Below are 27140 nucleotides of genomic sequence, written 5' to 3'. Positions count from 1 at the left end.
CAAGGTTTTGTTCCACTGGGTTTTCCTAGTAAGGTTTTTAATGAGGCAGCTACTAATACGTATTATTAGATATGTATACTCTTTTTCCTTCACTAAGATTTTTTTCCCACAGGATTTTTCTTAGTAAGGTTTTAACGAGGTACATTATCTATTGATGGACATCCAAGGGGGAGTGTTATAAATAATATTTATTATGGATGTCCATTACCCCAAAGAGATTGTACTTCCAATTGAAGATCTCAATTACCTCAGGATACAGGCTTGGTGATTCACATTCCCATCTTAATTGATGATTACAGTGATCTCAACACACAATGTTGGCAATCAATATTTCCATTCCATGCACCTTCTATCTTGGGCAGCAATCTATCTTTCCATATCAAGAATATCTTTATTGTGTGCAAGAATCATATATTGTATTTCCATATTAGAGTAGATGCTCTTTCTACTATAAATATGTAATGCATTCAACTGTATGAATTAGTTCTGATTGAACTCATCTTATCTTTCTTCTTTGTATCTAATATATTTTCTCTTTATTTTATAACAGTCATATCTATTTAAAAAATAAATCCTCTATCCCTATTTATTCTCTCCTCTCTTCTCTCTCACATCTTTTCTTTCTATTTATTCTCCTTCTATAAAAGTGGGTTAAGGGAAATTTTTGAAAAAGTCATTTCTAATGGAAACTAACTCCTCAATTCTTATTAATTCTCCTCTCTCTTTTCTCTCACATCTTTTCTTCCTATATATTCTCCTTCTATAAACGTGGGTTAAAAAAAAATTTTGAAAAAAAAAATATTATTAAATATTCAAAATGTCATTTCTAATGGAAATTAACTCTTCAATCCCTATTTATTCTCTCATATCTTCTCTTTTCTCTCTCCTCTTTTTTTCCTATTTATTCTCTTCGGTTCCTTTCTTTTTATTTATTCTAAAGTGCGGATTAAGAAAAATTTGGAAAAAAATCTTCTGCACAATTAGGTTCTTTTTCTCTTTTTCAATTTATTTATTTTTTCTCTTTTACTTATTTTTTATGTTATTCTTTATTTGATTTTATATTCGTTGTTTTTGTATTTCTTTTGCAATTTTTATTATTTGAGTTTATATTGTAAATAAAATATCTAGGGATAATTACTATTGGCCCCCTATACTTAGATTTTATTACTACTGTATCCCCTGTACTTTTCAAAATTACTAATCCAACCTTTAACTTTGTCTACAATTACTATTGCCCCCCTACCGTTAAGTTCCGTTAGTTTACTGATGATGTGGCATCCTTATATTTTCTCAAAAACCCAAAAATACCCTTATACTTATCTAATTACTCTTTTTTTTTTTTTGCCAACCCCGGTTTATAAACCAATGGTTCGACCCGCGTCGCACATCTGGCTGTGGTGGGTGAGTCTCCCAGCGGGAATTTTTTGCATCCACATGTATTTGATACCGAAACCTTGCTTAAGCGAACCAAGCTGCTTACCACTTGGACCAACCCCGTTGGTATCTATTTACTTTTTTACCTTTTTGTCAAGTTATGTGGAGAAAAAAATAACTATAATCCGTTTTATTCTAAAAACAAAAACCACCAAATAAAGAAAGAATGATTGAATAAAACTCAAATAGAAACCGAAGAGGAAGGAAAATCGAATTCAACTCAAATTGGAAACTGAATATCGCCTAAAATATTTTCAAAATAAATGAAGTTTAGTAAAGGTGGGAAACCAAATCGAATTTGGATTTTGCCCAATTCATTAATTCAAAATAAATGAAGTTTAGGGTAAAATTGACATTTAATATGGTTTTATAAATGGGGTAGCATCATCTTTTGATTTCTTAATTTTAATGAAAGGCGAATTAGACATTACATATTCAAACTTAATAGCTACTTAACACCGTTATAATAAAGGGGGGCAACAGTAATTTCGTAAAGAACAGGGTTTTATTAGTAATAAAATCAAAGTACAAGGAGGCAACAGTAATTATCCCAAATATCTATAATTTGTAAGGCAACTAATTACCATTGGTTTGCATTTCTTAACTAATTTTTTATTATTATTATTTTTTTTGCAAATTTTTTAGGGTTAAAGTCACGTGTATTTTTTTTAACTGATGCTTTAATTTGCATTGTTAAAAAAATATATCATTATTAATAATTTACCTATTTTTGTCAAATATATGTGGGTCCTACAAAATATATGTAGGCGTATTTCTTAATATAATAAAATAGTTCATAGGTGGGACCCTAATGGGTCTTATAAGGGCCCACACAATATGTGTGACGAAAAAGCATTGGTGCTTCCCCAATCTGAACTTTTATTATTCGCCCCCCCTCTACTATTGAATCCTAGTTCCGCCCCTGAGTTTAGTGCAATTCAATAGAGAGACGTATCGACATGTATCGTATCGGTTGTGTCAAATATAGATATGTTTCGACTAATATCATATGGTATCGTGAGATACTTTAAATCAACATCTCATTTGTGAACAAGAACAATAAAATTCAGATGTTGTAGCAATAAAAAGTTACAAGGCTAAATAAAATTTATGGAAATTCTGTGAATGTTGCAACAAGAGAGGGAAGGGAAATTCGTAATGTAAAAGGAGATATGGGCCAAGGGGGGAGAGTGTATGGCTGTAGAATAATAGGAAAGACAGTACCCTCCATTCTACCATGAGGAAGTTGAAGAAGTTGCTCCACTCCTTCTCCTTCTCCTTCTCCTTCTCCTTCGATGGTGGTAGGAGTTGCAGTAGAAATTAAAGAAGATGCAACCATTAATCTCAACAAATACAAAGTTGGGATTATGAGGATGGAAGCCCAATAGAATTCGACGTGTATATTGTTTGGTAGTTTCTACTAATTTGTTATTTGCCTTTATTCAGATCAGTGGCGGACCCAGGATTGAATATTGGGGGGGGCCGAAGAACGAAAGTCTAGATTGGAGAAGAACAAACGCTTTTTCGCCACATATTGTGTAGGCCCTTATAAGACCCATTGGGACTTCCACCTATGAATTATTTTATTATATTAAAGAATATGCTCACATATTTTGTGGGACCCACACATATTTGACAAAAATATGTAAATTATTGATAATGATATTTTTTTTTCAACAAGATGTAGGTAAATTAAAGTATCAATACAAAAAAAAAACACATGACTTCCAACCCTAAAAAGTCAAATGCAAATTTTTTTTGGTTTGTTTTGGTAAGAGATGCAAACCAATGGTAGTTAGTTTACCTTATTAGCTTTAGACATTTTATTTACAATATAGAATCAAATAACAAAAATAACAAAAGAAATAAAAAAATAAATAATATAAAATCTAATAAAGAAAAACAAAAAAATGAAAAAATATAAACAATATATAAATTGAGAAAGAGAAAGAGTACCTAATTGTGAAGAAGATTCTTTTTCCCAAATTTTCCTTAACCACGCTTATAGAAAGTTGAAAATGAATAAATAGGAAAAAATAAACGGAAGAGAATAAATAGGAAGAAAGAGAAGAGAGGAGAGAAATGAGAGAATAAATAGGGATTGAAGAGTTAGTTTCTAATTAGGAATGACATTTTGAATTTCTAGTGAGATTTTTTTTTCAAAAATTTTCCTTAATCCACGATTATAGAAAGAGAAGATAATTAATAGGAAGAAAATATGTGAGAGAGAAAAGAGGGGAGAATAAATAGGGATTGAGGAGTTAGTTTTTAACTAGGGATGACAATTATACCCATTATTTTACCTTTAAAAATTATTCTCAAAATTGAGGGGGGGCCAAATAGTGACATTTCACATGTGAGAAGAGAAAAAAACTGAAAAAATGAAGAAAATTAATACAAAAAGGGACATAAGAAGGGAATTATTAAAAATATTTAAAAATCCGGGGGGGGGGCCATGGCCCCCCTCGGCCCCTTAGTGGGTCCGCCCCTGATTCAGATCAATCAATGAAGAAACTGGGTGAAGGGAAAATCTCTTCATCCATCTCTCAAAAATTTTACTTTGCAAATAGGGTTTAAACTAAGGGGTACTTGAGTCATTTTAACATATAAGGGTATTTTAATCATTTTTAAATATTTATTTAAATTCTAAGACTTTTCTGTAATTTTTTTGTTAAAAGGAGAGTTACAAGTTTCATGGTAGGTGGGGGTGTGTATGTAAAAAATTTTAATTTAAAAAAAAAAAAAGAATAAGGGTAAATAGGTCATAAAAATTATAATTTGTTCTTAAATTAATTTTTTTATAATATAGGAGAGGCAGATGAACAATTTCAGTTTTTAAGACTAAAAATGACATACACCAAACCTCAAGAGATCCAAATGAAAATTACCCAAAAAAACACGATGGTGTAAATGTAATGAAAATAAATTCCAAGAATTGCAGATATAGTTGTGTTCAAACTTAGAGGTTATATGTGTAATTTGCTCTTCCTTTTAAATTTAAATTCCCCCGCCCCAAAGAGGGCTTCTGCTAAACTGATCGTGACCCCATTATTTATCATATGGGCACAGCGGCGCGCGTAGGGGAACCGTGGAGAAGTTATTGGTCACACCATCTTTGCATGCTTTAGGCTCCTTCCATGGCGCCTTCTCATGCATCGATCCATAGTTAAAGGTGAACCCACTCAGCCGAAAAACTAGACACATACGCAGAGAAAGAGGCAGAATTTTGTCAATGGGGACATTCTATGTGCTGAAATCTCTCTTGATTTTGGTCCAGTGTTGTGGTGTTCTTTCAGCTGCTGGACTAAAAGGTCCCAGCTTTGATCAAAACTATTACGTTTCATGGGCAAATGATCATGTTCAACCTCAAAGCCATGGAAGAGAACTCCAGCTTTCTATGGACAAATCCTCTGGTTGATTAATTTCTAGCTTCTTCCATGCATATACATATATTCCTACTCTCTCTTTCTACTTCTCAACTATACTACTAATCATTATTTATATAATCTTCTTGCTGCAACTTAGGCTCAGGAATTGCATCCAAATTGACTTTCGGTTCTGGGTTCTTCCGTATGAGACTAAAGCTTCCTAGAGGAAATTCAGCAGGAACTGTTACAGCTTTCTACGTAAGAATCCACACTGCTAATGTCAATATTACTCTGAATCGTAAATTCTAAATCGCAGTGTTTGTTTTTCTCTGGAACCATTGACAGCTCGCTTCACGACTCAATCCTCGTGATGAGCTCGACTTTGAATTCTTGGGTAATTTACAAGGCCATCCCATCATTCTTCAAACAAATATCTTTACGAGCAATTTAGGAAATAGAGAGCAAAAAATCAAACTTTGGTTCGACCCTTCAGCCGCGTTCCATACTTACAAAATTCTGTGGAACCCATATCAAGTAGTGTGAGTATAGTTCAGTAGTAGTCTCTCTCTCTCTCTCTCTCTCTCTCTCTACGTGCTAATGTATATGATGTTGTTTTGTTGTGAAAAGATTCTATGTGGACGAAATTCCTATAAGGGTTTACATGAACAAGGTAAATAAAGGAGCTGGGTACCCATCAAGACCAATGCAAGTGATGGCAAGCTTATGGGATGGAGATAGCTGGGCAACAAATGGAGGAAAAATCAAGGTTGATTGGAATGAAGCACCATTCAAGGTCTACTTGCGCAGTTTTAGCATTTGGGGTTGCCCTTCTCATTTGGGCACTGATGGAGAATGTCAAAGTAGCAAATATTGGTGGAACAGAAAGCAATATTGGAGGCTAGACCCTTACCAACAAAGGGCATATCAAGCTGTAAAGAAGAAGTATCTGATTTATGACTATTGTTCCGACAGAGACAGGCATCCAAAGCCTCCCCCTGAGTGCCCTCAGTGATGGTTAAATTAGTAGCCTTTTAAGGTCTTCCCAGCTGATATCTGAGTGTTTTGCCTTAAAACTCTCTGTTATCTAGCCAGTTTCTAGTTTTGTTGTTCCTGTTAATATAACCTTAGGAGAAGCGGTGAGACGAGACATTTATGGTATCCATCTTGTATCTCATATGACTTCACACAAAGTTAATTAGACAAAGAAGATCCCACGTAACTGGCCTGCGCTGTTTAGTTGGGATAAGGCTAAAGAAATTGTTATTGTTTTACTAAAAAGTCAATGTCAATGGATGTTTGGTTTAATCATTTTCCAAGTATATTATGATAATCCTTCCAGAGCATTCATGTTCAAAAAATAAATAAATAAGATGACATCTTTGATCCCTTGTGGGTAGACCTATAAACGGATCGAATTTGACTCGGATACACCAATATCCGAATCCGAATAGCAAAACCACTATTCGAATTCGAATCCGAATCTGGCAGAAATTTAGAGAGGGCAGTTGAATTTGAATTTGAAACTTTATCGAATATCTGATAATAATCTAATCCGATAAACTATCCAATTATTAATTGATGTTTTATATTCGATTTCTAATTTCCGATTATCGATTACCGGTTTTCGAATCCGATTATTAATCGGTTTTCGAATCCAATTATTAACCACTTTTTTAGAGAAAAGTGTTTAATACTATACTTTAATCGGATAATTGAAAATCAATTTCCGATTTTCAATTATCCGATTACCGATATCCGATTATCATCCATTTTTAGAGAAAAAATGTTAATATTTTACTCTATCCGGATATTATCCGATTCGATGATAAGCAATTATCCGAATCCGGTTGCTTAGCACACGAATACGGATATTTTCCAGTAAGAAAATTTTCGGATACGGATACCCTTAAACAAATATGAATGTAAATTCGGAAGCGGATTTCGACTGTCCATTTACAGGTCTACTTGTGGGTTCCAAAAATGTAGATGAATCCAACTGATCTAAAATTACACAAATAAAGGGAAAAGATTTGGCGAAGTGTGTGCAGAAAACTACATTCAGAGAATAAAGACTCAATGAAGTCATGTCTTTTGCGTTTCAACGTCTAAAAGAAGTCAAAGCCTTTCATTCATTCCAATTTGAAGACTCTGTGATCAAACAAATAATTGAGGCTTAGCATTACTTTGTACCTGGTTTACAAATCATAGCCGAGTCAACATTTTACACGAACTGAAGATATATGTTTTCACATTTCTGCCAAAGTGAGAACTTACATGGCTATATAGGACAAAGGTGCTCCCAAAAAAATTAATGCACCTACTCCCAAGAATCGAAACAATTTAGTTATACACAAATCGTTAGTGGCACAACACCGGTTACAGTACTCAATCTATTGAAGGATATCAAAGTTTGTCTATATATTCCTGAGATCGAATGGTCCTCAAAAGCTCCTTCAAATTGGCCAAAACATGGCGTGGTCCCAAACTGTTGACACCCATAAAATTTAAGAGTTGCTCTATGTCCTACACAAGAAACAATATGGTCATGTAGATGGCAAATGTATGAATGATGAAAAAGCAATGCTGTGCAAAGATAAAATGATAAAATTTCAGATATTTATATTTGAATTGGAAAACAGCATTATGTCATGTATCTGAAAACCGAGGGATTTAGCACAAAATTATGCATGCTCTAAGGCATCTAAAGGATCTACAGAGGAACATAGTTACTAAAATGTCAAATATAGAAGATGGCAAAATTATAACAGGGAGAAGGCCTGCAAGCTTACAAACTGCTCAGATGCGTGTCCAGACATATATAATATTGTGCTTGAAGGAGGGGGCAGGAGGAAGAAGAAAAAAGAAGGGGAAAACAAAGGAAGAAAGAAAGAGAGAGAAGAGGGAAAGGGGTGCAGAAAACTCCAAAGAGAATCTGCAAATGTTACCACACCTACTCCCTTGCAGACACAGTAAGAGTTAAGTGACAAGCAGACCCATTCATCAAACACCCCCCTCCCCTTTATGACACTTGAATTCAGGCCTTTCCAAACCAAAACTCAAAATCTACACGAGAGCCAAAGGAGGCCTAAAATAAACAACTATGATGGTTCAAGACTGGCAGAACCACAGGAGAAGCCAAACCCCCAACAAGCACCACGTCATCTAGATGACCGAATGGGTTAAATGCCCTCTTTCTCCAATGTAGTGATTTCTGGGGATACTGAGAGCACTGAGAATGAGAGTCCAACAGTTCTCCTCCACATCCTACCAAATGCTTCTTACAAATGATTGGAATAGTACTAATCTTATTCCAGAAGATGCAGAAGACCTTTTCCTTCTAAATATACTATATGGTACAGCAAAATGCTAGCTTGGCAATGAAAGCTACTAGATTTCCCTGAAGTCACCTCCTGGTCTTTTAGATCTTACAGATTTTTCTTCTTCTTCTTTCTTTTTCTTTTATTTTTTTTTATTATTTTTTTTTTTTTTTTTTTTCCTGCCCTTCTTTTTTATGGATATAAGATCATATGTTCAAATAGGGACTTCTAGATGAAGTTCTGTCCAATAAATCACAGTTAATATGAGTCACTTACAAAAAAAAAAGCAAACCAGGAGGTTTATTTAATTTACACATATCCTTAGCGATGTTAACCTCCTTATAATCATTTTTTTTTGGGGTAATGACTTATAATCAAAATTCAAGAATAGAAAAGATAGGAGAATTGCTTAATTGAATCACTGTTTTCAGGCTCAACCCTTGCCAGATTGTTGGTAACCAATTGAAGCATAGAAGGGTTATGACAAAACATGAAAAAAAAGGAAAAAGGATCTGTAGAAACAATAAAATAAAGGTACCTTCAAGATCCAAGATACCTGAAAAATCAGCACAAAAAGCAACTTACAGACAAGCAGACAAAACTGTTAAGAACAGCCAAAAGGGTATTCAACAAGTAATGCAACACCTAATAGGATGTGAATCTTAAATAGATATTGTAAGAAATCACACACCTCAAATCAAATCAGTCACAACAATTACAGGAGAAACAATGAAGAAGAAGTGGAAAAAGAAGACAGAAAACAGAACCAGTAAGAAGTAACAATTCCCTGCAATTCTGGACTTCCTCACTAGAATCACAGGCTTTAGAATAAAAGCCTTCAGAAATATGTACTTGGGGAACGAAATACATACTTGGGGAATGAGTAACTCCTCCTAAAATAGAAACTAAGTAACAATAAAGGGACAGACTAGACTTCCTAGAAAATCTATCAAGAAAAGGAAAGAACCAGAAAATAGAAACTAACTGGAAATAAAAAGTAACTAAATAGGAAACTTCAGAATCTAAAAGTAACTTCATGAACTGCACACCAAGCAACCACTAACTTTGACTTGTGCACTAAGTATTCTTCTCTAAAAATAGAAACTCAATTACATGGGCGCCCAGGCTGCTCAATTCTCAACACTTCCCCTCAAGTTAGAGTATACACAACGAAAACTCTAGCTTGGGTAATAAGAATAAACTTGAAACGCAGCACCAATCTTGAAACATGTAGCAACAACAAACGCCAATAGTATTTCACTCAGGAGATAATTAACAACATCCAAAGTATACAATCTTCATGTTAAACGAAACATCCAACAACGAGAAGAATAGGCAGTGGTGAAGATGAAACTTGTCCATAAGTATAGCCCCAACAATTACATCAAGGACACTATCCAAATAAGGCCAATGGTAGGAAGGAATCTCCACATATGAAGATAAATTTGAGCCAGAAGTTACATATCACAAGTAGGTAAGATGCAGTTCTAATGTTTGCACAGGTAGGCAAGGTGCAACTCCCCAATGTCCACACAAGTAGGTAAAGTGCAGCTCCAATGTCCATATAAGCTCTTCGTAAGAAGGCATGTAGCAGATAAAGTATGGGTAGGTAGAAGGTAGTATAGGTTACAGTGGACAAAGTAGGTAGGTAAAAGGCAATATTAGTTATTGTGGATCAAATAGGTAGCCAAGTAGGTAAAGATAGTATAGGTTATTGGGGACCAAGTAGGTAAAATAGTATGGGTTACTACAGACTAAGTAACTAGGTAAAGGTAGTACGGGTTACTATGGACCAAGTAGGTAGGTAAAGGTAGTATGGGTTACTACAGACCAAGTAGGTAGGTAAAGGTAGTATAGGTTACTACGAACCAAGTAGATAGGTAAAGGTAGGTAGGCAGGCAAAGGTAATGTTGTAGAATACCATCTTGCAAGGACAAAGGTCTTCATAAATAATATCCTTCAACACACTTTGAGTAAATATAGAATAAGTCTCCATTCTCCCCCTCACGTGTAGTATTACACGTGAACAATTAATTACGACTAATATCCAATATAGAAAGATCCCAAGAAGAATTTCCAATGAGAACTTTTTGGTAGATATAATATCCGTTCCTCTAGCAAATCTGAATCCAAGAAACAATTTCCAAACTCTCCTCATGGTAGATGTAGATTAAGATGATGGCAACATTGTAATAAACCATAATCTTTCAAAGGGTTATTAATAAATAAAAGAAAAGAATGGCAATCTGCAAAATCCCAAAACTGAAATGGGATTGACATAATGTAATTAGAGAAATCTCCAAAAGGAAACACAGACAAAAGCCAAAGGGTAAACTTGGAAGGTAAAAGCTATTAGTGGCATCATGTAAATAACTTCGGAAGTATGGATAATAAATAGAGATGAGATTCCTACATATTTATTACCAGGTAAGATAAAGCTAAAAAGAGGCAAGAAAAGTCAAATCAGGTAGTATTTAGAAGATAGAAACTCTTTTTTTCCCAACCAAAATGGCAATAAAAACTAGGAGAACCCCCATCGACGTCAAGCAACAATGGTAAACCAGGTAGGTAACAGCAAGAAATCGCACAACTAACAAAAACAGCAGCAATAACCCAAAATAGGGTAAGAAGCAGTGCAAACAAACCTGAACTAACCAAGGCTAATAGCCAATTAACTAATGCATAATAGCAACGATAGTAAGAGGATTTAACCCTAAAATCAGAGACCAATCAAGTAAGATCAAGGGCATTTGAAGGGCAAATATTAGACCACAAAAAAAGGGGGGATTCCACCAGCTATTTTGGGAGTACTTCTTGAGGAGTATCCACACCACAAAACTACTCCTATTACGCATTGAGCTCTTGTAATAAGTAGCAGAACAAGTGTTTAACATCCTACCATCCTCACGATACTGGAAGACATTGCACAGATTTTTGAATAAATCTCAAAATATGCTACTGCAGGCATGAATTAGATGCAAGACAAGACCTTGAAGATTCAGTTCTTCATTTATTCTGTTGTCTGATTCAGAAGCAACGAAAGTAAGCAAAAAATCTTGTGATACATGAAGAAGGGAAAGAAATAAGGGAGAAAACAACGGGGAAGACAAAGAAGAAGAGATACTACGGTGGACTCTCAAAACTGTAGAGAAAAATTACCAACCTAGGCCTCAATTTAGTGCTCTAATACCATGTTAGAAATCCCACACTTCAAATCAAATCAGTCACAACAATTACAGGAGAAACAAAGAAGTGCAAAAAGAAGAGAGCAAAAACAGAACCAGCAAGGAGCAGCAATTCCCTGCAATTCCGGACCTCCTCACTAGAATTGCAGGCTTCTTCTTCGATTTATAATAAAAGCCTTTAGAAATACATACTTGGAGGACAAGTAACCAAGGTTTAAAGTATCAGTATCGAGTAGCGTATCGGTAAGGTGATTTTAAGAGACATATCGTCATGTATCGAGTATTGTATCGCTCTAACCAATGTATTTTAGTGTAATTTAATGGAGAGATGTATCGATATGTATCGTATCGGTTGGGTCAAATATGGATACGTATCGGCTAGTATCGTATGGTATCATGGGATACTTTAAACCTTGCAAGTAACCTCCTTCTAAAATAGAAACTAAGTAACAAAAAAAGGATAGACTAGACTTCCTAGAAAATATGTCCAGAAAAGGAAAGAACCAAAAAATAGAAAGTAATTAAATAGGAAACTTCAGAACTTCAAAGTGACTTCATGAACTTGCATACCAAGCAACCACTAACTCTGACTTGGCACCAAGTATTCTCCTCTAAAAATAAAAACTCAATTAATTAAGCGCCAAAGCTGTGCTCAATTCTCAACAGATTTGACTCTTTTCATCATGATAATGGACCAGATCCATCAAAGAAAATAAAGAATGAAGTACAGCAATTAAAAGATTGAGAATGAATAACATTTAATTCTTAGGGCTCAGAACCAAATAACCAAAAAAGGGGAGGGGGGGGGGGGGACATACCTTATTCAATAAGAACATAGCATAAGCAGCAATTGTTGTGTCTTGACATTCTAAAAACAAAGGAAAATCTGTTGTCTTTGAAAGAGTTGAAAGTAACGAACTTGACGTGGAGTCAGAAGGTAAAGGATCCACTGAGGACACATAGTCATTAACATATGAACGTGAACCTCCAAAAAGCAACCGGTACCGCAAAGGAACATCTAAGCAAGAGGCAATAAGTGAAACAGCCTGCATGGTTTCAAAGATAATAAGTGATTCTTGGCTAACCAATGAATCTCACAAAAGATGAGCACACACCATCAAATTGAAGATGAGGCCACAAATTATATTCAAGACAACTATGAACTTAGAAATATTTAAAAGGTGTATGTTAGAGATCATCACAAATATAAAATAATTGTGACTTCTACAATGCTTCTAAAAACAAAGGCACAAAAAACAGAAAATTATAATTTAAAACATACAAGTGAAAAACTGTGAGAGTCAGCAAGAACTTACATGTGCAATATATCCCAGGGCAGAAGCATACTTTTGGGCCTCTTTCTTGTCACTGAAAAGGCTTGCCTTCTTTAAATGAAGCGCAGTCAGTTGTAGACCTGAAATGGTCAAAGGACCAGTATCACCTGCAAAAATAACCACTCTTAAGTACACTGTAAAACATCTTGAAATTTGAATAGAAACCACAAGATTTCTCAGGCATGTAACCCAATCTGTAATTTTCTGCTGCTTCTTGCCCATTAACATAAAAGTCCAACCTAAGATACTCATGAATTCTTGACTTTTTTACCTGATTTGCTACCATTAGAAGATGTATCAAGCTTCTCTCCGTGTGTAAGCTCATTTGAGTTCTTCACTGGATACAACGATGCAACCTGCGCTACCATATATTGTTGCCTCTTCCTTACCATCGTCTGCAAATTTTTTAGATGAATCTGACCTCTTTCTCCTGCTAGCAACCTCTTTGCTTCCTGTAACCAAGATCTGATGAAATCACCTACAGCATCACATTTGTTTTACAATTTACACTATAGTGGTACATGAAGAAAAGAAAGCACGCTATGTTTCATCTACGATCCATTCCAAATGTCATTGTAATGATGCCTCACATTCATGCTTTTCTCTCCACTATAGAAACAACCCAGAAGTCATTCCGTTTTCAAATTTAGGCAGGAAGGTGCCGCATTTACACTTAATTAAATTCATTATGTGACCAGCACTCAACAGTAACCATATTGTCAACCATCTATCTTAAACGTTCATTATGAATATGAACTAAACTCCCAATGCTCTTTGCGAAATCTCTTTAGTTAGTATTGCCTATTTTTCAGATTTGATCACATTAGTTCAATCATCAATGAATGGTTACTCATTTCCATCCAATGTTTAAAGTACTGCACTGTTTCATCTCATCTTGTCTTGGCCAATATTGTTCTTACCTGAGGTTAGATGTCTATCTACTTCTCTCTCTCTCTCTCTCTCTCTCTCTCTCTCTCTGAGGCCCTCTAAATTGTAATAGACAATTATTAACCCAAAAAAATAAGAAGATAGCATGGAATAATCTTGAACTCTGGAACTAAAGCTTTAATGGTGATTTACAATTTGCTTAATAAATAAATCAGTCTGGTTAGATATGCCTGGAATCCGGCAGTGATCTTTCTGTGCCATATAGCGTCTGCTCCCATAGTAACAGGGTGTCACTGACGTTGGGACGTCATCAGAGAAGCCCTGAGGATTGAAGATTGATATTTAAAGAGATCGCGGTGATGAAATTTTAACAAAGTGTCTAGTACATTATGATAAGTAAGCTGCAAAGAATTATATCTCATTATTAGATCAAACTTATTTCTATTATTTATTAAAGGGCCCAGATGAGGGGATCATTTAGTTGCTTAGTTTGCTTCATGACTATTAGACATCAGAATGTCTCATCTAAAGAGGCTTTCTGACACATTTCTAGAAGTGTGTGTGTACCCTTGAAGGTTCAGTAATTCAAATAGACGTCTTAGAGTTGAAATCAAGTGATTATCTAGATTATTTTTCAGAAGTAAGATTTAAAATTCTATTTGAACCACATTGTTTTTTTAAACTATACAGTAGATATTCAAGCAATTGGAGGGAATATCTCCTTCTTAAGGTTTGATAATCAAGCCCAAGATAGTCTGTAGTAAAATTAACCTATTTCTCTTTTGTCTCACCGATTCTCAAAAATATTTTAATTTCTTTCTTCTCTCTCAAGGTTTCTATTCTGTGTTGTATGCCAGCTTCAGAAATGCCTGCTATTTGTGGGACTATCCTTTGTTATACTATATTAGCCACCTGGCCTCCATTGGTTTATTTCCAGACAACAAGGATTGTTGAACGTAGTCTTAAACATTCCACTAATCCACATCAGAGTAAAAACTGATTGGCTAATCAAAGCAGCATTGCAACTCCAGTGACTGATTGGACCAAATTATGAATTAAAGGTGCAAACCATCTATTCCTGCCTCAAGTTAACTGATAAATACAGTCCAGTTCTCCAGTAAATCATGACAATACTAGCAACAATATATAATAAATTTCAACTTTGCAATAATCATGTAAAGAGTAATTTAAAACTCCACGAACAAACAAACCCACAAGCCCAATAACAAATGTCAGTTACCTGCAATTGGTTACAAGCTACCGAAAGAGCCTTCCCTGCAACCAGAAGGGTTTTAATTTCAACCTTAAGCGGCCCCTCACGCTTTTTCACGTCCTCTGCCACAAGCTTTGAACGCATCAACATATTATCCATCGCCAACTTTCGCGTCTCAAGTTTTTGACGCCTCTCCTCAAGTTCATTAGACCAATTCAATGCTTCTGCTTTTAACTACTCACCAGTCACAAGTCACAACACTAATTATTAATAGCGAAGCAGAAGCGATTCAGTCGTAGGCACACAGAGACAATTGAACTGGGAAATTTAATGAAATTCAACAAAAACCTAATTCTAAGGGCAGAAGACACTGCACTACCCTAAATATGGGTTTGCGGTGGAAGACAGACCGGACCTGTATGAGGGATTGAAGCTTCAGATCGAGAGAACTCTTCTTCTCCTTGGCTTTATTGAGTGCAGATGAAAGACTCCAGAGTCTTGCGAGCTCCTGCTCAAGATCTTCCCATTGGATTATTTTCAGAGGTTCCGATGATGAGTCGACAACATTTTCTTCCAAAGATAAGCACTTCTTCGATCCCATGAAGAAGAGCGCTGAAAAATGTGATGTGAAGATTTGAAGGTGAAGTGATCATGGAACGTCCTCATAATCGTCGATGAAAGACTTAAAAATCAACCGTCCATTCATTATAATTTGTTAAAACTCAAATGGAATTTGCAGGAACGAAATTGGACAGTTTGTTGGCAAAGAAGAAAGTAGTTATAAGTGACGAGAGTCTCTGTGGACTGGCAGGTGAATTTGAACGGAGTTTTATCGTGTACGACACGTGTATAGAATCAAATCCACTGAAATTAACGCAATACTAGTAAAGTAAAATAAAATTTATCTTTTGGTTTTTACTCCTAAATCATTTGCAAACCAGAAGAATCTCAGCGGGAAAGAATCGATAAAGTTCAAATTTTCACCGTATTCTACTTCCATTTTGTTGGGTGGATTTCTCTATTTGTTCTTGTTTCAACTGATGAAAACAAAAAGGGCCGTAGAAATCTTACCTCTTTCTCGTTCCAATCAAACATCTCCGCTGAAGATTAACCGATTCCAAAATCCAGTTCAGCAGATCGCTTGCAGCTCTACTTGAGCATTTCCAATTCTGCTGAGACCGTTTCTCGGTTAAGATTCGAAGGGAACAAAGAAAGAGTATAGGGTTAAAAACGTTTTTTCCTTCCTCTCTTTTTTTTTTCTTTCTTTCTTCTATTTCTTATTATTATTTTTTTTTTCTTTCTTTTTCTTTTTTTTTTTTTTAATTTTTTTTTATTTATGTAAAAGAAAACTTAAGTTAGAGTGGGAAATTTGAATGTAGTGCATATGCTGGCGTTTAACTTTGATGCTATAGCCAATAGAAGAGTCAGATGTTCTCAATGCAGAGCTGTTCTAGTGATGAAACCAACCGAACAGCTTAATAAAACCCCTTTGTACCCAAAAAAAAAAAAAAAAAGTCGGATGTTGTAGAGGTGTCAAGCTATCTTTGGAGATTTTGAGAGTAAAACAATAATTCATATATCATTGCACCAGATCTATGAGATGAAGATGTTTGCCTTTTTTGCCACTCCAACCCTTCATTTATCCCAAAAAGAGTGGCTCCCATCGAATCCTTGTCGCCCATTGATGAGTAGAAATAATAATAACAAACCAGCTAGGTCAAACCATGGTTGGTTGGTTCGTACTAGTCTGGACCAAAGTGAATAGATAATCCAAATGTTATTTGAGCATTAAGAAACTTAACCGTTATGGAAGACCCAACCACTATGTTGAGAGATATGATCTTGCCAAAATTAGGATAGGCGATCGTGCCCAAGAAGGAATGTGGAATAACAAGGATTAGGGAAGTTAAACCCTATGATCATACGGCCGTAGATAAGACTCATTGACTATCCAATGATTGGGATTAAAAGGTAAATTCTATATAAGTTAAATGGACAATGCAAAAGAGAGGGAGCTAAATCATTCTCCCCGGATTCTATCTCTCAATTAGCTCTACAACTATTCATAGCTCTTTAATGGTGCTCTTACTAATTAACTTAGCCATCGCCCATCGGAGGCTGCTTCCCAACCGAAGAGTCGGCCTACATCTAACTATTGTTTTCCAAGCCTTCGACGGGTGGACAATTTTTTAAACGCATCACCCTTTACACAAATTCCCACACTCCAACCTACTTCCTTTAGTAATTCATTAGATACCCCTGCACAACATAAAATGGGTGAACAACTCATAAATAATTATTCTCTAGGTATATGATATGCACCTTGAGTGATAGGCATTGATTGAGAGTTTTTAGTTACAACATGGACTAATATACTCGGATGAAGTTCATTTGCCCATTGACAAATATTATTCAAAACCCTATATGAATTAGGTCTATTTTTATTGAATACCACATAATTCCTTTCTATCCATAAAAAGTGGCAAGTGATAATAAAAACGCAAAAAAACCACCGACTCACTCCTTTGTCAAGCTGTTTGTCAGCTAACAAGGAGGCGCAAAAATGGAGGAAAGTTGCATTGTCCAAATGTTGTGTTTAGAGTTCCAAGGGTCCTTCCGCCCATATCCTCTTGGTCCATTTGCACAACAAGAAAACATGGCATAAACTCTATGTCGTATCTCTGCACAATTTACAAACAATGTCTATCTCCAACCATCAGGATATAACAGACTTAACTGGTAGTCCTGCATTCAATAAATGCTAAAATAAATATTTAAAGTTATGGTGGAGGGGCAATTTCCATAAGAACTTGCACTAATGTTTGAAGAGATTGCAAATCATTGGGTATGTTTGTCTCTGCAATGCTCATCCCTCCAACTTAGTAGAGAACTCTCCATTGGAAGAGATTTTTGATACCCACCTATCATTAGAAGAGGTCAGAAAAATATGGAAAAAAACAAAACTAGGAAGATTAAAGGTTGAGAAATGCTCCCTATTGAATTCTAGATTTCTTAGCATTCGAGCAATCGTTGTTTCTGGTGCCCACACTAAGACACCTTTGAATTTTCAAACAATCGAACTCCTATCAAAAAACTAAGTATCAAACCAAAAGGAGGTTTCAGTTCCATTACCAATTATCCTTTTTACCATTCCCTCAAGCTAGGGGATGGTACTACTAATACTACTCCATGGCCACAAACCACTCTTTTTTCACACTTTAGGATCAAAGAGAGATAGAAGTCTTTGGAAAGTATTAATTTGCCTTCAAGGTCATGGCCCAAAGGCTATTGGGCTCATTAAGAAGCCGCCATCCCTATTTGAGAAGTAAAGCGGAATTAACGTCTTCCATCCTTTTGAAGCCTTGACCTCCAGTAGTTTTGGGTTGACAACACTTGTCCCAATTGATAAGGGTAAGGCTCCTGGTTTTATTCATATTACCATGCCAAAATCTTTGGCAGATGGCATCAATTTGTCTGCAGGAGGATTTTGGAAGGCAAAAGCAATGCATATAGCAAACTGATAGGGGTTGCAAAACAGATTTAATGAGGACGTCTCTTCCTGCAAAAGGTAAAGAGGCAGCCTTCCATCCAGCAATGCTCTTGCTAACTTTTCCTAAGAGAAAATTGAGATTCTTACCCTTGGCTTTCTCATTAAAAAGAATGGTGCCTAATGCGGATCAATTATGCTTCCGGATCCGACTGAGCCTCCTCTCGTATCCGGGACAATGAGTCTTGCAAGAAGGTTAGATGCGAGCCGGCTTGTGTGCCGGGCAGCCGCCTCCGATGGCAAAGTTAGATGATGAACCGAATGAGGTCTCGTGCAGAAGCTACACAAAATTATGCTCAAAGTGTATTGGTTTGCTTACCAAGGAGATGCGTCCCCTATCTTATAATGATTAACTTACCTTATACGTATTTGGTAAGTTAGCCCGACAAGGGCTATTGTTTCTCCTAGGATCATGCTTCCTTGTCGTTGGTCCCATTCAATCAGCCGCTGAGTTGACCTTCTATATCAAGGATGATTGCTATATATGTAGCGTATGTTACGCTTTTGGTCATGGATGATCGGCATCTTTCTCGATTAACTAGCATGTGGAGCCCCATCCGGGTCAGACCCAGTCGGGTAGAAATCTTCCGTATCATAAGCCCCTTATCCCGGACGTTGTTTATATCGTGCGGGATAGCAAAGAAGATTAAAAAAGGTGCAAGTCCTTATGAAAGGTGCAAGATGAATGGGATTGACCCGATTCAAATAATTACCTTAAAAAAATGTGCAAGTTCTTATGGAAGGCGCAAGATGAATAGGATTGACCCGATTCAAATTATTACCTTAAAAAAGGTGTTACCTTAAAAAAGGTGCAAGTCCTTATGGAAAGCACAAGATGAATGGGATTGACCCGATTCAAATAATTACCTTAAAAAAGGTGTAAGTCCTTATGGAAGGCATAAGATGAATGGGATTGCCCCAATTCAAATAATTACCTTAAAAAAGGTGCAAGTCCTTATGGAAGGCGCAAGATGAATGGGATTGGCCCGATTACCTTAAAAAAGGTGTTGCCTTAAAAAAGGTGGAAGTCCTTATGGAAGGCGCAAGATGAATGGGATTGACCCGATTCAAATAATTACCTTAAAAAAGGTGCAAGTCCTTATGGAAGGCGCAAGATGAATGGGATTGACCCGATTCAAATAATTACCTTAAAAAAGGTGCAAGTCCTTATGGAAGGCGCAAGATGAATGGGATTGCCCCAATTCAAATAATTACCTTAAAAAAGGTGCAAGTCCTTATGGAAGGCGCAAGATGAATGGGATTGGCCCGATTCAAATAATTACCTTAAAAAAGGTGTTGTCTTGAAAAAGGTGGAAGTCCTTATGAAAGGCCAAGATGAATGGGATTGGCCCGATCAAATAATTACCTTAAAAAAGGTGCAAGTCCTATGGAAGGCGTAAGATGAATGGGAATGCTCAATTCAAATAATTACCTAAAAAAGTTGTTACCTTAAAAAAGGTGCAAGTCCTATGGAAGCCAAGATGAATGGGATTGGTCCGATTCAAATAATTACCTTAAAAATGTGTTACCAAAAAGGTCAAGTCCTATGGAAGGCCAAGATGAATGGGATTGACCCGATTCAAATAATTACCAAAAAGGTCAAGTCCTATGGAAGACGCAAGATGAATGGATTGGCCCGATTCAAATAATTACCTAAAAAAGGTAAGACTCAAAAGTCCCCGGTGTGTAATGCCACCCAAAGTCACGCCACCCGATCATCAAAATCTCGATCTCAATGTACTTCATCGAAACATTCAGAAATCAAATGGATTCATTCCGCCCTGCCTATAGCAATAAGCACGACGCCTTGCTCCGATTGCACTTCTAAACCGGACTATGAATTCTAGCAAGTTCCCCAAATTATGGATGGATCCAGGTTGAAGACCACTAAACCACTAATGGTCGGGCCCTTCAACGAGGGGAACGCGCGAGTAGCTCATCTCCGAACTAGAACAATCATTCTTGACTTGAAATAACCGATATGCCGGGCTCGCTCGAATGGAGTAAAGGTAGGCATAATAAATTTTGAGGAAGAGGTAAATTCATGATCTCATCTAGAATGGTCTCGACAACCAGCAAATCTCGGCATCCCGATCCTCAATTTGCCGACCGCCATCCCTCCAAAGGCGAGCCAACTCCATTCCGCCCGATGCGTTGTTTCTGGATTGAGTTCGAGAACCGAGACCCCGATCGGGTTGATTGAGGATGACCCCTGGTGCTCCATCCCCGAGCTCTTGACGATGGCGGGACCAAGATGAGGACTCGACCCCGCCTCAGATCCCCGGCCAGGATCTTCTGCATGGAAGGCTCTCAGCCCGCCAGTGACGCCTGGCTTGCTCAACTCGAACGATGGACCAAGCCCCCAACACCCGATCTGAACCGGAGCTGCCAACCCGGAGCAACCACCGAGGCCTCGGAGTGCACCGTGGATTTTCAACGACCAGGTTCCCACGGGAGGATCCGCTCACCGGGTGAGGGACCCACGCTTGATGTGTTTGATCCGGAACCGATTCCCGCCAACACTATTCGGAACGCATATCCTCGCTGGCATGACGAAGATTGTCGCCATAGACGGCCCAAACAAGCGGATCAAATGCCGGATCCAACCGAGCCCTCGATCGGGACGATGAGTCCGCAAGAAAGGTAGATGGGGGGGGGAGCGCCTCCGATGGCAAAGTTAGATGATGAACCGAATGAGGTCTCGAAAAGCACACAAAATATCCAAAGTGTATTGGTTTGCTACCAAGGAGATGCATCCCATCTTATAATGATTAACACCATACGTATGGAAGTTAGCCACAAGGGCTATGTCTCCTAGGACAGCCTGCGTGGCCCCACAATCACGATACCCATATCAAGGATGATTGCAATATGTAGCGATGTTACGCTTTGGTCATGGATGATCGGCATTTTCCTGATTAACTAGCATGTGGAGCCCCATCCGGGTCTGACCCAGTCGGGTAGAAATCTTCCGTATCAATGCCCAAGTGCAAAGCATCCTTTTTCATTTCAAAGATGCCCAGGATCGACAAGATCTAGCTTTTGACATAAGCATTCACACTGCAACTGAAGAAAGAGTCACTTTTCTCAACATTTATTTCCTGGCCTGTTACATTGGAGAACAACTCCAATGTGGCCTTTATTGTTAAAACATCATCAACTTCTGCTAAAAAAAAGAGAAAGGTGTCATCCACAAAAAATAATTATAAAATTTCTACAGCAATGTTAGCAATTTTGATAACCTTAAAAAGATTTTGGCTTCTATACTCATTAAGAAATCTGGACAAAACCTCCATTACTAGGGGAAAAAGGTATGGGCTCAAGGGGCAACCCTGAGGGAGCCCTCGCGACACCAAAAACCATTCAAAAGGACAGCCAATAATTTTAATAGAATAAATGGGTGAAATAATGAGTTTAAAGACTAAATTGCACCAATGTTAACCAAAACCTAGGAAAGAAAAGATACTAGATATAACCTTTCACTCAGTTCTATCATAGGATTTGGACATGTCTAGCTTAAGAGCAATAAAGCCTTGCTTTCTCCTAGTTTTTTTCATAAAATGAAAAATTTCATGAGCAAGAAAGATATTTTCCATAATCTGTCTTTTGGGTACAAACGCTCCTTGGAGATGAGAAATGAAGTGTGCCAAGATAGGTTTAAGTCTACAAGCTAGGGTTTTGGCCAGGTCTTTATACATGACATTGCAAAGGCTTATCGGTCTAAATTTTGCCACAGAAATTGCCTTCTCTTTTTTAGGTATATAAAACATAAAAGGGTATGGTTGGTTCCATGTGGCAGAAACAAATCCCTAAAAAGGGATGTGACAAAGTCCATTAGATCCCCATGAATCAAATCCCAGTGTTTCTAGAAGAAAAACGCATGAAGGAAAATACCACTCTCTCAATTTCATCTATCAAGGGTATTGCAGAGATACCTTCAAAAAGAGAGACGTTCTTCAGAGGAGGGAAGAGAGGTTCTAAAAACATAGGTCCAAGGGGCAAGTAGAGGTAAAAAGGTTTTGCATATGTGAGGCAAAGGCTTCAGTCAGTCTCCGTAGGCTCTGAGAGTGTAACCCCACCCATCACAAAAGAATCAATTTTCCTAGAGTATTAGTGCATTTTGGTAGCAAGGTGGTAGTATCTAGTGTTATGGTCCCCTTCCAAAATATACTTGGATCTAGATTTCTGGAACCAAAACCATTCTTCTGCATCCAAAGCCCTTAAGAGGAGTTGTTTTTTTCTCAAAAATTAAATCCCAATCTGGTACAGGCTATAGTTCAAGGGCTTCAATTTCCAAGGTTAAGAATTCAAATAAATTGTTGACATTCCCAAAAACCTGGGTGTTCTAGGCTCTGAGTTGAAACGAGCTAGACATACAAGTTTAGAGTCCAAGGAAACCCCAACAATCCCACCCCAGCATTTGACCACTACTTGGTTGTTGGCTTAGCATGACATATACAAATTTTAATCGGACAATCCCGACAATAATAATAATAATAATAATAATAATAATAATAATAATAATAATAATAATAATAATAATAATAATAATAATAATATAATAATAATAATAATAATAATAATAATAATAATAATAATAATAATAATAATAATAATAATAATAATAATAATAATAATAATAATAATAATAATAATAATAATAATAATAATAATAATAATAACTGAGGTATGCTTGTAATTATAATTTCTTTTTTAATGTTCAAGGTTTCTTATATTTTTTAAATTTATAGAATTGATCACTTAATTGAAATAAGATGCAAACCCTAAATGTACAAAAAGAAAAAAAAATGTTCATGTCTACCTTTTCATTCTGATCAAACGCTCACTTAAGCTCTCAGTTAATGCAACACATGAAGGGTTGATTGGATTTCCTTGATCATTTGCTATAATCTCAACATGATCATTTCTGTTGACTCCACATACGACTAGGTCGTCCCTAGGTCTATCCCAATCATCGTCCCAGGCTTTGAAGATTCATCAGCAGCCATTGCTAATCCAAATAGAATTCTAGAAGTAGAAAAGAACAGGGTCTTTAGATTTCAAACCTTCCCATCTAATAACTCAAACAAATAAATAAAATCGAAAAAAGAAATTTAATTGAAAGTAGGAGAAGAAGAAAGATGCTACTAGCTTTTCGTTGTTCCGGCTATGCTGCTCTGCAAGAAAGAATGTTGTCTTCCAGGGATTCACACCCAATCGACTTAGATTTTTGAAACACTAACAAACACTCTCGCCCAAAACCCTATGTGAAAATTCCAAATCTCCCGATCACCTAACAAGAGAAACATAAGGTACATACTTCAGATTTTAATTGGATAAAGGGGTTGATAGGTTGATCATACTGAAGCCCCCGCATTCCCATCGTAACCAAGATCATCGACGGACTCCTTTGCTTCCAATATAAACCTTATGAATCTGATCATTCAAGAATCCCATCAAAATATGTCAGTGTAGGTCTATCTTTAAAATCAAGTACAAGAATTCGGGTTTAACACAACAGAACAACATGGGGTTCTCTCTCTCTTTCCCTTACTCCTCCCCCATGCCAAATGGGAACCCCATTGGGTTGGGTGAAACCAACCAATCAATAAATCAACCAAAATCAAATCCGCCTAATTGATGGCTAATTGTGCTATCAAGCTGCCTATAAGTTTGTGATTAGAAACTAAACAATCGTTATATTGGAAATTCTAGAGCTCCACTAATTAGGTACTTTTCTTCTCTTGTCCATTTGGTTCAAACGTTGAATACAAGGAGTTGCTTTAGATCATTCCATTTCTCCTTTTGCTTCTTACGATCAATAGTGATTTTCTTTTGCTTTCAAAGTTTCCCTTTTTGAATTATAAATATACTCTCTCTCTCTTATGGGGATAAAATGGAGACGACAATTGCGTGGAGGAAATGTAGACTGAATTTGGCATACCTTTCTTCCTTGATCTTCACTCACCAATCTTTAGAACTTGACATGAAACTACATATATAACTGCAAAGGAGAATCATTTTGGTATTAAAAGACCACGATACAGCGAGAAAAACAAGTTAACCTTTCTCTCAAATGGGTTCTTCAGCATTAATATTGTCTCTCCTGGGACTTCTCTTAGTTGGTGGGGCATTTGCTTCTAGACCTAAAAACGCCATCTTCGATAAAACCTATGAGATTACCTGGGGAAAGAATCATGTTCAATCCTTAGACCAAGGAAGAGAAATCCATCTCACCATGGACAAGTCTTCTGGTTAATTAATTTTCTTCCATCTCTTTTGATCGCGTGCTTCTTTCTTTCATCCATTATTTATTAGCAATGGTCCATTTATTTATCGTGTTGTTTGTCTTTGTTTATAATTACAGGCTCTGGGTTTGGGTCCAAGTTGAATTATGGTTCTGGGTTTTTCTCTTTGAGAATAAAGTTACCAGGTGGGGACTCAGCAGGAGTAGTTACAGCTTTCTATGTAAGGAAACCTTTCTCTTTCTCTGTTCGTGATCTTCGTTGTATTATTATTGTTGGAAGTCAACGTATATATTTCTTGCTTTCAACGTCATTAATTAAATCATGCATGCATACGTTTGTTCAGAAGTAGATTAAGACAATACAAGAGATCAGTCTAATTTGCATTGTATCCTAATTCTCTGAATGCTTTAACGTAACTTGCAGATGAGGTCGCAATCAAATATTGATCATGATGAGCTAGACTTTGAGTTCTTGGGAAACAAAGAAGAGAAGCCCTATACGTTGCAGACTAATGTTTTTACAGATGGCAAAGGTAATAGAGAGCAAAGAATTCGACTCTGGTTTGACCCTTCTGCAGATTTCCACACCTACAAGATCCTTTGGAACCATCATCAAATTGTGTAAGTTCAATCTCATGTACCTTCATCAATCCTTCAGTCATTCCCTGTAGCTCTTTATCGCCATTCCACCAATTAGATGTAAATGAGATTCATCAGTTTTTTATGAAACCTCGAAAATCCACTAACACAGGCACAGCTAGAGAGAGAGAGATCATGGACTATAGTTTTCATCTATATTGATACCAACTTCTTTAATGTTGTAAATGATTGGCTTTCCTGCAGGTTTTATGTGGACACTGTTCCCATTAGGGTTTTCAAGAACAAAGAAAGCATAGGAGTTGGGTATCCAACTCCAGCAATGACTATAGAAGGAAGTATTTGGGATGGAGATAGCTGGGCCACAGATGGAGGCCAAACAAAGACAGATTGGAGCACAGCACCATTCAAGACCTATTTCCAAGGTTTCAACATTGATGGCTGCCCATCTAACCAACAAGTCACTACTACTGATCAGCCAAATCCTTGCTTTTCTTCTAAGTATTGGTGGAACAGTAAGAAGTACTGGGAGTTAGATTCTGAACAAGAGAGAGCATATCAAGGTGTGAAAAGGAATTATATGACCTATGACTACTGTACTGATAGTTCAAGGTACCCAACGCCTCCACCGGAATGCCCTCAATGATAAGAACTAACAGCCAGCTTTGGTTCTTCTCTTCCAACACCAACACCATGTCATTAATATCATAAGCTTATTCCCTTCACCCATTTGTAGTATTTCAATAACAAAGGACAGCATTTGAGACTTTGAGTACTAGTAAATATAATTTGTTATCATAATTATTAGCAAACATATGATGTAGCACATATATGCTACTGTAGTTATCCCATCCAATGGACTATACATGTTGATCATTCTATTAAAAATATTGTTAATGAGGGTAGAATATTAATGAAGCTTACTACTATGTTTTTTCTGGGAGATGCCTTATGGGGATAGCGTAAAAGGGAATCTACACATGCACGTAGGTCCTCTCCACCCAATTTCCCATCCTCCATCCCCCAACATTTGGACTTGCTAGTGTACCACAAGCAAGTTTGTCAGGCCCTTTGTGAGGGCGGAGCCATTGGGGGACAACCTCCCGAGTGAAGAGGATTTGGATCCCCATTACACATAAAGCCTTTGTTTGTTACTGTGCGAGTATTCTATGACCAGCTTTTAGATGGTGACGCGGCTTGTCTTTTCCATGGTTGGGATTACACCATGTATCTTTGATAAATATTGAACATTGATTCTAAACATATGCTTAATGGATAGATTCAGAGGTGTAAACGGATTGGATTCAGATCGGATAGTGGTAATACCATATCCTCATCTTATTATTTTCGGACGGATTCGGATAATACCCTATCAAGTTTTCGGAAGGATTCATCGGATTCGGATGATAATTGGATAATTATTTTCTTAGGTAGATTCTTCTAAACGGCCATGTATATAGATTGAATATAGGTTTTCAACTACTTGTTGACATCTTTATCATTTTATTTGTGAGGCTAGGTTTGAAATTTAATAATTTAGTAACTTTCGTAGTTATTTTAGTAGAAAGTTAATAAAAATAGTCACATATCTCAAATAAAAAAATTATAAAATCAACAAAAATAAATCAAAATAAATAACTTAATCGGATTATTTTATTTTATGGGATGAGTAATAATCGTTAAGAAAGGGGTATACCATATCAGCATCCTATTAGTATCGGACGGATTCAGATACGCTAAACGGATGGAGATTCCTATAGTATAATAAGAAGGTGGTTTGCTTTCTGGAAATTAAAACGTGTTCCTAGGTACCATATGTTTTTTTTTGAGACTGCTTCAAGGGGCTTCCAGTAAAGGAAGTCCTCTTGAAATTATAGAATGCAAATCCTATGTGTGTTCTATGTGATACGGAGAGATTATGATCAGACCGGGTTCATACCTGGTCCGACCCTCGACCCCGGTCGAGACGGAGAGATCCGACTCGCTCCCGAGCGAACCGGATCCTTAAGA

At 36.8% G+C, this 27140-nt stretch overlaps 3 protein-coding genes across 3 annotated transcripts; 2 read left to right on the top strand and 1 right to left on the bottom strand.

Moving 5' to 3' along the window:
• Positions 1-4654: 4654 nt before the first annotated feature.
• Positions 4655-6091, top strand: LOC149023030 (xyloglucan endotransglucosylase/hydrolase protein 2-like). Its single transcript, XM_089147391.1, has 4 exons — positions 4655-4847; positions 4960-5060; positions 5148-5341; positions 5430-6091. Exons 1-4 carry the CDS (start codon positions 4667-4669, stop codon positions 5812-5814), a joined length of 861 nt encoding a protein of 286 aa, XP_089003517.1. The 5' UTR covers positions 4655-4666; the 3' UTR covers positions 5815-6091.
• A 719-nt stretch (positions 6092-6810) lies between these two features.
• Positions 6811-15923, bottom strand: LOC149023029 (vacuolar protein sorting 38-like). The gene is made up of 6 exons (XM_089150901.1): positions 15155-15923; positions 14767-14973; positions 12910-13090; positions 12621-12745; positions 12123-12350; positions 6811-7325 (listed from the first exon to the last, which is right to left on the bottom strand). The coding sequence occupies exons 1-6, from the start codon at positions 15338-15340 to the stop codon at positions 7206-7208; spliced, it is 1047 nt and encodes a 348-aa protein (XP_089007027.1). The 5' UTR covers positions 15341-15923; the 3' UTR covers positions 6811-7205.
• An 8439-nt stretch (positions 15924-24362) lies between these two features.
• LOC149023028 (xyloglucan endotransglucosylase/hydrolase protein 2-like) lies at positions 24363-25776 on the top strand. Its single transcript, XM_089147746.1, has 4 exons — positions 24363-24540; positions 24654-24754; positions 24958-25154; positions 25377-25776. The coding sequence occupies exons 1-4, from the start codon at positions 24363-24365 to the stop codon at positions 25774-25776; spliced, it is 876 nt and encodes a 291-aa protein (XP_089003872.1).
• The last annotated feature ends 1364 nt before the right edge of the window (positions 25777-27140 follow it).

This window comes from Hakea prostrata, chromosome 3 (assembly GCF_041222555.1).
Source record: "Hakea prostrata isolate BN-2017 chromosome 3, UWA_Hpros_2, whole genome shotgun sequence".
Taxonomy (NCBI): Eukaryota; Viridiplantae; Streptophyta; class Magnoliopsida; order Proteales; family Proteaceae; genus Hakea; species Hakea prostrata.
Note: the sequence above shows the minus strand (reverse complement) of the source record. Positions and strands in the feature narration are given on the sequence as shown.

Bases quoted from the DNA above. Each gene is read 5' to 3' on its own strand.
- LOC149023028 (XM_089147746.1), top strand. From the start codon at position 24,363: ATGGGTTCTTCAGCATTAATATTGTCTCTCCTGGGACTTCTCTTAGTT. The intron at 24,541-24,653 runs GTTAATTAATTT...TTATAATTACAG, and splicing joins CACCATGGACAAGTCTTCTG to GCTCTGGGTTTGGGTCCAAG. The intron at 25,155-25,376 runs GTAAGTTCAATC...GCTTTCCTGCAG, and splicing joins TGGAACCATCATCAAATTGT to GTTTTATGTGGACACTGTTC.
- LOC149023030 (XM_089147391.1), top strand. From the start codon at position 4,667: ATGGGGACATTCTATGTGCTGAAATCTCTCTTGATTTTGGTCCAGTGT. The intron at 4,848-4,959 runs GTTGATTAATTT...GCTGCAACTTAG, and splicing joins TTCTATGGACAAATCCTCTG to GCTCAGGAATTGCATCCAAA. The intron at 5,342-5,429 runs GTGAGTATAGTT...TGTTGTGAAAAG, and splicing joins TGGAACCCATATCAAGTAGT to ATTCTATGTGGACGAAATTC.
- LOC149023029 (XM_089150901.1), bottom strand. From the start codon at position 15,340: ATGGGATCGAAGAAGTGCTTATCTTTGGAAGAAAATGTTGTCGACTCA. The intron at 12,351-12,620 runs GTAAGTTCTTGC...GAAACCATGCAG, and splicing joins CCCTGGGATATATTGCACAT to GCTGTTTCACTTATTGCCTC. The intron at 7,326-12,122 runs GTATGTCCCCCC...TTTCTTGTGTAG, and splicing joins CTATGTTCTTATTGAATAAG to GACATAGAGCAACTCTTAAA.